This window comes from Neopelma chrysocephalum, unplaced genomic scaffold (assembly GCF_003984885.1).
Source record: "Neopelma chrysocephalum unplaced genomic scaffold, ASM398488v2 Primary Assembly neopelma1_76, whole genome shotgun sequence".
Taxonomy (NCBI): Eukaryota; Metazoa; Chordata; class Aves; order Passeriformes; family Pipridae; genus Neopelma; species Neopelma chrysocephalum.
The window spans coordinates 1,425,389-1,435,676 of record NW_020897737.1 but is presented as its reverse complement, the minus strand read 5'-3'; the positions used below and the strand labels follow the sequence as shown (position 1 = coordinate 1,435,676).

Below are 10,288 nucleotides of genomic sequence, written 5' to 3'. Positions count from 1 at the left end.
GCAACCACAATGGATCGTTGTAACTGCAGCACCTCTGCAAGAACCTGTGAAAGATTTCAGTGAGAACAGCTTAGCGGTGCAAGAGTAACCTCGAGCTACCCAGTAAGATTTATTGTTATCCTGTATTGTACTATATGATACCGAAATAAAATTCACTTGAGATGAAAAAGGGCCAAGCTTATCTGAGCATACTTCTCAAGGCCTGAATGAAGGTTCTGTTCAGCCCATGGCACTGGCTAGCAACTTGAAAATAGATTGAAAGCCTCTGAACAAAACATTATGCAATGTGGGCTGACTCTGAGGTAGGTATTTAATCACTGTCTTCCTCCCAGCTCACCTTCTAGCTGTATAATTACTTTACAGCAGTTTGGCGTAATTTTCTGCTAATGATGATATGGGATTCACCCAGAGCATACATCTTGCTTACTCTCTGCTGACAGAAAATGGCTTGAGAGAAGCAAATGATACATGAACAGGCAGATACCACACTTAGCAACACTTTGAAGTCAGTGTTGGTATTAGCTCTTTCACTGAAATAGATACCACAAAAGAGGTTAATCAAGGGCATAGTGCTATGTAGAAGAAATAAATCTCTAGTCTGTGCAGCAGGATCATATTAGAAAAAAAAGAGCACTTTTATTTGGTAAAGCCTGTCTCATAGCCTGCAAATGGTACAATGACAACGTATATCCCTGGAGGATGTGGCCAAGATATTTTATGTACTTGCACCTTTTTTTTCCTCTAAACCACCTGCCATGCAACACCTGATAACAAACAGGAAAGTGAGTAATAAGCAATATAGACTATAAGGGGAACTGCTTCCTAAAAAAAATGAGTTGCTTCAGTGCTTGAGACTGAACTGTTTCGTTTTCAAGAGCTGTGTTTGAGAAAAGAGAGGAGAAAGGAAAATTCAATGAAATGAAGCAATAAACCCAGAGAAGTTCTGATTTAAGAAAATCTGCAATGTTTATCACTAGCTCCATATCCCCAGCAAGCTGACATTTCAGAAGGGATGTTACTGTTCTGTTCAGTTTACTTGAGAGGGAGCATTGATGTCTAAGCTAGAATGAGCACAAATCATGCATAAGTAAGTTGTTTATGCTGTCAGTTATTAGCTACACATTTAGAGTGCTGAAGAACATTGGGAACTCTGCAGTGCCCTCTTTAAATTAGTGACCACATTAGTGGTGCCACAACCATTTGCTGTGCACAACCTTCAGAGTTGTATCAACCACAGACTGGTATTGTAAATGAAATTAGTAGTCCTTGTTTATCAATATTTATTTAGGGAATATTGCAAACTGTGGGCAGACACTGAAGTCCTTACTCCCACTATTCTGCCACTTGCTTTAAGGAAAGTTAATCACTGTCCTGCAAACTAATGCTTACTCTTTGTGGAAAAAAACTACACTGAAGCTTGTTCTGTCACAGCAGCATTTGCCTCCTCTCTTCCAGGACAGTGCATAAAGTCTCAACAGAGTCTGTCTGTGGTATTTACCCCTAAGCATCTCCCTGTCAGCCTACCTTGAAGCCTGGTACTCACAACTGCACCCAGTATTCTCCTGGGGCTCTGCTGGTGCTGAAGAGCCTGGAGGGGTGACCTCATGGGCCTTGTGCAGACAATATACACCCATTTCTCTGTCTGGGTACACGTTTGCTTCTGTCACATTGATCTTCATGGAGAACCCTTTCCTGGCTGTGCCTTCATAAAGGGCCACCTTTGTTCTACATTTTGAGGAAAGCCAGTCTATTGTTTCTGCTGTTGTTCACAAAAGAGAAGGGTGAAGTGGGCACAAGGTGCCTCAGGGCAGGATTCAACTCTTGTTGCTTCATCGCTGTGAGAATGAAAAATTCCCAAATTAATACAAATCACAGTATTAGCTCATGAGCTTCTGGTTTGATAATTTTTTTCAAGAACTGGGCATCAGTTTTGACCAAGCAAGAAATGTTATCACATCTTGACAGAAGAGTTTTTCATGTGTAAGCTCCCACATGTGGGAAAACAAAAGAAATTACTTTCAAGCTAAGGGCAGAAGCACAACAAAGACATGAAATAACTCAGTGAAAAGTAGGAGTCTGTGATTCTAGATACTCTTAAACATGGCTCAGATACCCTCAGAAATTTGGTCAGTTCATCAGTGCAGTGACCTGTGACTCATGAAATGAGCTGTTTTAAATATGTCTAGTTTTTATGGAAAACGCAGTGACCAGCTGTCCACAATGAGTAATCTGTGCTTGGCTTTTTACGAGCAGATCCTTTTGGCCTCTCATGGTTTTTGTTTCCTTTAAATGTGGTGTGCAAGAAGGGATGTGTGCAACAGAGTGACACCACAGCTTCCTACACTAACAGACAATTGCTAATGAAAAATTTGCAGTTAGATACACCTAATTTCACAGATTAAACTTGCTAGTTTTCAAATCACATAAAGCTAAAGTACATTGACAGTGACGAGTGGTACACACTTGCCAGCACAAATGTATCAGTATGTTCAGTTTTATGAATACATTAAGCACTGTGAATGCACTTAGCATAATAAACTTGTGTTTTAACTGGATATTTTGTGGCTGGATTCATGTTTGCATCAGTTCAGAGGAATTCCACCTTTATAGAACAAATTTAACTTCGTTCTGAGTAAAGTCAGCAGGTTCAGTAGGAACTGAATTTGACCTAAGATCAAAAGGTAAAGTTTGATTTTGCTAGTCTGTCCTCTTCCTTCCTACTGTGTTTCCCTTTCCCTTAGAGGTGACAATTTGAAGCTATCAAAGCATCTTATTAGCTACAGCAATGGCTAAATGGAAAACATTTAATTTCAGAGAAACTGCAAGAGTGTGCCGGCATTATCTCTCCATCAGCTTCTGCCTCTCTCCTATAATTTAAATTCTAATTGCTACAAATTACAGTATGTAGCTTTTATCAGTTGTGGACCAACAGGAATTTTAGACTTTGGACTAATATTCTTTAAGATATTGTATCTAAACAACTTTGCAGGTGCTGATGTGCAAACACACGGTCACTGTAAATGAACTGAGACTGCTCACTCCCACCTTAGTAAAACTGAAATGAGAAACATGGGTTGCCTGGATGAAAAGCCATGTTTCACAGGATCAATACCTTTCCCTTCACTGGTGGGGCAAGGTGGCTTTTTGTAATGGACAAGGTGCAAGGAATACAGAACACCATGCCCCTGAGTTGTTGCCTCTCCTCTGCCTTCTCAACATATTGTCTTGATTTTGACCGTAGCCTTCAAAAATAACACTTTATGATATCCTAATTTAACCTGCCAGTTTGTACACTCATTGCCTTCCTGAAAATCATTCAGCTTCAAAGCTTTCTCCTAAACCTTGCAAAAACACTTTGGTTTCCTGATGCTTCAGGCAACTGACAGCATCTTTACACAGCTCCTGATGTTGTCTTCAGATGAGAGGCTTGCCCCTGCCCACAGGGCACTTTCTCCCTTGGTTATGCTGAGCACTCTGACTTGGAAAACAGCCACCAGCCTGTTGGCAACCTTTGAGTGCAAAGTTGTTGTGTGACAGCTTTTCTGTCTGAAAAACAGGGAGTGGATCAGCCTGCCTTGGAACAGGAGGTTATGGAGAGGTACGGATTTGTTGTCAAAGGCACTGGCCCCAGCCTTGGACCAGTGGGGTACAAACCCCTCCCTGCTCCAGGAGGTCACTAGAATATGGCCGTGTGGTCGAACCAGGAGGTGGGTGCAGGAGGTGAGTGCCAGCCAAGTGGAAACCTCCCTTCCCTTCTCCCCTCTGAGGTGGATGTCCTGAGTGGGGCAGCAGGAGTAGAGTCTCTGTGCCCTGCACTTGCCGCCTTGACCTCCATTCATGCTGGGCAACGGAGAATTAATCTGACCAGCCACTCATCTGCCCTGTGTCATTGCTGCAGAGGAAGAGCCAGCTAAGCCCAAATTGCTGATGCTTAAGCTGAGACTGTCTGCTGGTACATGCCTTTTCTGTGGGAGCTCGTCCCTGGTGGCTCAGATGTCGAGCAGGACAGGCTGTGCCTGCTTGCAGAGGAGTAGAGATATCCACGCTCCTTGCTGCCACACAGCTCCGCTCCCCACCTAGAGACTGGACGCAAGGATCTCATGAAAGCCTCCTCTTATAGGAGTGTTCCCAGCAGGAAAGCCCCTGTTGCAGGGGCTGAGGGCAGCTGGTGAGCCAGGGAGCCAACTCCCCAGTCCCAGCACTGGCAGGAGGGCTTTCATCCGAAAAAAGGCGGATGTCACGCATGCAGAAGAGTTAGTCATGTGGGAAAAAGGCTGTTTGGGGGATTAAAAGGACTATTTGCCCAGCCCCCAGTTTGAAGCACGAGAAAGAGGGAGAGGATCGGGGATTTGCCCCCCAGTGATGCCCAGGTGCAGCTGGGGCAGCGCGGCCCCTCTCCCAGCACTGCTGCAGGGAGATGTGTGGAGGGGCTGAAGCCGCCCCTGGGCTGTCCACTGCCTCCATAAAGCCACTTTACGGGAGTCCTCAGAGCAAGGATTTGCCAGGTATTTAACTGATGTACGCTGCTCTTTGGCAAGCAGCAGAGCAGTGGCAGAGAGTGGGGCAGCTGCAGCGCTGTGCAGGCAGTGGGGTGGCTGTCCCACGGCAGCTCATCTTCCCTGGGGATGCTTCAGGCCAGGCAGACCCGGTTTTGTGCAGCCACAGCCCTTCAGAGCCCCTCTTTACAAACTGGTCACTGAGTAATGCTTATGTCTGTCCTTTATGCACCAGGCAGAACGACATAGTGTAGCAGAAAGCTTTAACAGTGCTGCTGTGTAGAAAAAATGGCCTGATAATGGTATTTTAAGTCATTTTAAGGGTGTGTGGTGCCCAATACACAACATAGAGGTTTCTTATTGAAGCATGTCCTAAATGCAATTCTCTGTTATTGCAGTCCTAGTTTCATAGCACAGCTTAGCCAACATGAGTGATGAGGCAGAAAACTGCTCGAACAGAGGCAGGGTATGGATGAACATTGGTGGGCAGCAATCTAAGCAGATGTCAGACAACTCGGACCCTGGGGACAGGACTGGAAGTATCAGGTAGGAGCTGGGAGCCACAACTCACGCTGCAGCCTAGGGGGTGGAGGGGAGGACTGGCACACTGGAGGAGAAGGAGCCTGTATTAGCATGCCAGGTTACATGCAGCCTTTGTTCTGTAATGGCGGCAAACTGAGAGTTGCTTTGCTCCAAGCAAAGCAGGCTGGTTGCCACCTCATACGACAACATATTTGGTTGAGATCAGGTTAAACTCTCAGTTGCTCTTCTCCTATCATCCAAACCCATTGGCTTCTGCCTTGCTGCCCTTGCTGGAGGTTTGAATTTCCTGAAAAGGCTCAAGATACTTTTCCTTCTCAGCTCTTTACTCTTTCCTTTTTGCTGTGGCACAAACTGTCTCCATGCTCTCACCAGTTTTCCGGACCAGCATGAAGGTCCACACCAAGAAATGCTCCCAGCTCATCCAAGAATGGATGGCCATCACCATCTTGAGCAATATAAATCACTCTCAGCTTAGCCTGGCCGTTCTGCAGAAAGCCTGCCATGGTAGTAAGGCTGACACACACTCCAGAGGGTGGTTGGGCACCAGAATAGGCTCCCCAGGGAAGTGGTCACAGCACCAAGCCTGACAGAGTTCAAGAAGCATTTGAACAATGCTCTCAGACACATGGTGTGACTCTTGGGGTGTCCTGCGCAGGGCCAGGAGTTGGACTTCGATGATCCTTGTGGGTCCCTTCCAAGTCGGGATATTCTAGGATTCTATGATCCTATGTATCCAGTGGTCTCCCATGTGTCTGCTTAATGGGAACAAATCCATCCATGAAAGTTTGATGTTTGTGGAGCCCTGTGACGCCTCACTGTTGTAACACTTTTTTTCAAAACATAACTTCGTGCTAATTCATCTCACATCTTGATTTTTTTTCTTTTGTGTAAAGGCAATGGCAAGAAAGGTGGAATGTAATTATTGCATTATTCCTCAGATATAATATCAAGGTTTGCATTTAGGTATGCAATAGAAAAGAACTTAGAAATAGGCCTAAAAATTTGCAGCATAATTCAACGTGACTCTGCCTGTTACGTTTTCAGCTCACCACATTGTTTGCACACACACTTAAATGCAGGTGCAGATGCACTCCCTATATGAAATGAGGTGACACCCTTCTCTTCCCTTCAGGTATTCCACAAGTATCCCACTGTTTAGGGTCCCCTGGGTCCTGCAGGCATCCCTTGGGCGTTTCAGAGCTGTGCACGGGCATGTGACAGTGGCAGACTGGACAAGGAGCAGAGATGACTCATAGCAGGGAGGTGACAACTATCAGAGCTGCCCCTGAGGAAGGCACCAGAGCCTTGTGAAGGGGGGAAAAATAGGATCTGCATGTAAAAAGGCATTTTGTCTTCAGCCAGCCCTGTTTCAGTACCCTAAAAAGTACTGTTTCAGTGATTGTGCAGTTAACTTGACACCACAGAAGAGAAAATAAGACAGTTGAAGAGTCATCATAATCCCTGTTCTCTACTGAAGAAGAAGAAATCATATCAAGGTAATAATAGACATAACTCTCTGCTCTGACATACAACAGCTAAAACAACAACACAAGAAGAACCTTTCAACATTTCACCAGGTAACAGTCTCACTGGCAAATTGAGAAATGATGAGCAAGACAAGAATCACAGAAGGCATGTAATTACTTAAGTACAGGCTTCACGGTTCTCATTCAAGAAGATGGGTCATTTTAAGTGAGACCTCTCCCAGGCCTTAGTGTTTCCCATATAATCTGGATGTAGGAGGAGAAAACCTATGTGTTAACAGGTTTGCAGGCATTGTGAAGCTGGCGGTTCTTTGAAGGACTACAATTCCCAACAGTCATAAAATTTTGAAAAGTGGTCTGAAATCAGTGTGATGGAACTTCAGCCCAGACAAATTCAAAATGCAGTAATTAGTGCCACCCTAGAACCAGATGTACAGAGACAAAAAAGGGAATGGCTGAGCAAGTAGCACTACCAGAAAGGTTTCAACTAGAATATGAATTGATGGTGGCTAATCTCACCAGAAAGAAGGTGTGTATCACCGAGGAACAGCATGCAAGATGCTCCAGTGTTTGCAGTACTGGTCATTGGTAAGGTTTCAGTTATGTTCAGATGTGGACACCATTGCTGAGGAAACACAAAATGTGGCAAGTCTGGATGGCACCAAGAAGAGTAACAAAAAATTTAGGGAACATGATCTCTGGGAGATGGTTGAGTGAATGTTGTTAATTTTGCCTTGAAGAAAAAGATTTTTAGAGGATTGGAGATGGATGACAGAGATCACTTGTCCACAGGACATGGATCCCAGAAGATACTGAAGCAAGGTGCTTCCTCAAGGTCCCTGTTTTCTGGCTGTGCTTGCCAGGGATGTCTGTGGCTGGTGGCCCTGCTGAGGCCATCCTGTGTTCAGCCCATCGTAGGTGTGAGGGCTGGAGCTCCTTTCCCAGGGTTTGGCAATGAAGGGGCTGATTGCTGTTGCTCCCATGTATGCAGACTCATAGTGGTTTTGGAGAAGCTCTGCTCTGGTTGGAAAACAACCCTATGGATGTGGCTACAAAGTTGCATCTCAAAATCTCCCCCACAAGATGCAAAACAGAACTAACCAAGTGATCCTGAGCAGAAATAGGCTAATTTAAAAAGTACTGAGGCGCTGTCTGATCAATAAGCTCAACCCAACCTGCATTTCCAGAGCTAATTCATGCATTGATTTTCCCACTGATTTTCAGTAACCACAAGGTTCCTGGCTAGATTAGCAAAGGTATTTAGATATTTAGATGGAGTCATTTTAGTAGTCTTAGTCACCTTAGTACTTAAATCCAGTTGATTTATAGTTCAGATTAGGTCTCTATGCAAGATGTGATCCTGTGAAGTGAGCACATTTAAATTTCTGGGTTTATATGCCTTGACTGCTTTGAAAAGGATGTCTGTTCTCCAGATCACCTGGGCTTTGAAAAGCCTTTTAAAACATGGGCCTAAACATCCAACTAGGTACCCTATCTCAGGCTAACTGGGGTTTTTTCCTGCATGGGAATTAAGGTTCTTGGCTTAGTGCTTCAGTGAAGTTTCTAAATATTTTTACAGCTCATCACCAACCTGTTAAAGGATTCACAGATTCTGAGCTACCAAAGACACGGGTAGGCTATAGATAAAGTGATCAGCTGTATCATTGACAGCACATTTGGGAAACATTAACCAAAAGTAAAAGCCTTTTATAAGAAGGCCATAAAATGGGCAGGAGTAATTATGTTTTTCCAAAGTTAATCATTGACTTTTGTTTATTTGGCTTTTTATAAAAAACTTTTTCCTTTCTCTCCTGTAAGGAATAAAACCTATAAAAGGTTCAGCAAATTGGATTGAGCCTTTCTTCTTCACGGTGGCCATGCTTGAAGGCTGATGAGACAAAGGCTGACAGAGAAGCTTACTGGAGGAAACCTACTTCATTGAGAGGTTCTCAGTCTGGACATGAATATGTTGGTCCACCTCTGGCTTCTCTGTGGTCTGATCACTGCTGTGACCCCTCAGAATGTCAACCAACAAGCCCAAAATTTTCTAGAACAGTTTAACAGGATGGCAGAAGATATCAGCTATGAGAGCTCCATTGCCTCATGGAACTACAACACCGACATCACTGAGGAGAATGCCAAGAAAATGGTAAGTGCTCCATCCCACGAGTTTTACTGTTGTCTTAGGAGTCTGACAGCTACTTTCTGGTTTATTCTGGTGTTTCACCAAGCTTGGCTGAAATTAGTGTTACTTGATATCTGTGGTTTAGTTTGAGGAGGGTAGAGGGGCTTGCTTTAACATAGCAATGCCTCACCGGATGTACCTGGGCCACTACCAGCCTCTACAGCCTTAGATTAGTACCTGGACTGCCTTTGCACTGCACAGGGGTGGCTGGAGGCTGGACTTGTCCCTACCCCTTGGAGCCACCCCAGTGAGTGGAGGGAAAAGGCAAGGATGCTCTGCATGTTTGTCCCCAAAATCTGTGTTGAATGGAGAGAGATGTGACTGAATTTACACCAGGCTTTTTACTGGCACAGACAACCGCTCTCTCTTCTCTGGTGCTGAAATTGTTTTGCTTCTCAGTGAATATGCAAACATTTTCTGAATGTAGGTATCCTATTAAATGTTTGCTGATGGGTTTATATAGTGGTCCACACCAGTTATTCAGTGGGGGACTTTTCCCCCTGCCTCCATCACTCTTCTCATAGTCAGGGCTGTTGCTGTACTGCCTGGAGGTATTAAACTGGGAAAAATGAATTGAGATCATTGGCTGCCAAATGCCAGCAGTGGAGTTTGTAGTACAGTGGTCTAGTATATTGGTTTGAAAGTCAATTTCTATCTGCAGGAAGGACCATGGCATTTGTACCTATACTGTCTTGCAAAACAGTTCTTGCTTCTCAAAACCAGCCTCTGGTTTTCCCAGCCAACAGGAGTTCTAGGCAAGAACAGGGCTTTTTGAGAGCAGGCATCTATGGCCTGGCTGGTTACTGGTATTGCCATGCCTCAGCCCAGCATCTGGTTAGCTCAGAGCCACTCAAAATGCACAAAAACACCTTGAATTTTGTAGCTGCGTGTATTTTAAAGAGCTTTAGAGAAAAGAATTTAGGGCATGAAAATGAAGCTGAACACCGTACATCTATTTTTGCGTAATGGCTTGTCTTCCACTTTGTGGTCATATAGCTTAACTGAAACATGGTTTAATTATCATATTTCTTAATTAAAGCAAGGAGACTAGTTGCTGGAAGAAATTCAAATGACTAATCATTGTCAATCTGGAATGCTTTCCAAGGCACCAGGTGCTTAAACTGTAACGTTTCCAAACACATAAAATGAAAGCCCCATATAGTATTTCCAGCATTAATGAGATGATAATAAAATACATGAGAAGACACCAGCAATAAGAACCAATTAGTCCATTGCTCAGAGAGAATGTTTCCTCTTGCTTGATCTCTTCAGCAGCACTGATAAGAAAGCCACTGATTCCTCTTCTCCTTTTCTGCTGGAAGAGAGTTAATGAATACTGTCCCTTCTGGCTCCTTTCCATCCATTTTCTTTCTAAATCGTGTCACAAACCCTATAACTATTCCTCTGACTTACCAACCAGTTCCTCTAATTGTGGGAACATCAGACAGCAAGTTAACTTCTTTCCTCTGGCTTTTGTAGCCAAAGAGCCCCCCTTCTGCCCCACCACTCCTAAGGCACCTCTCTGTCCCTGCTTAGGAGAAGGAGCTCAGGAACACATTTTCACAGTGATGCTCTTCCTC

The 10,288-nt window shown here is 44.3% G+C and overlaps 1 protein-coding gene across 2 annotated transcripts in view; it reads left to right on the top strand.

Moving 5' to 3' along the window:
- Positions 1-271: 271 nt before the first annotated feature.
- Positions 272-10,288, top strand: part of ACE2 (angiotensin I converting enzyme 2) — a 33,198-nt gene continuing 23,181 nt past the window's right edge. For both annotated transcript variants that reach the window (XM_027689064.1, XM_027689063.1), the window contains exons 1-2: positions 272-302; positions 8,342-8,672. In XM_027689064.1, the coding sequence (XP_027544865.1) occupies positions 8,484-8,672 (189 nt within the window). In that variant the 5' untranslated portion in view covers positions 272-302; positions 8,342-8,483. The remainder of the gene's footprint in view (positions 303-8,341; positions 8,673-10,288) is intronic.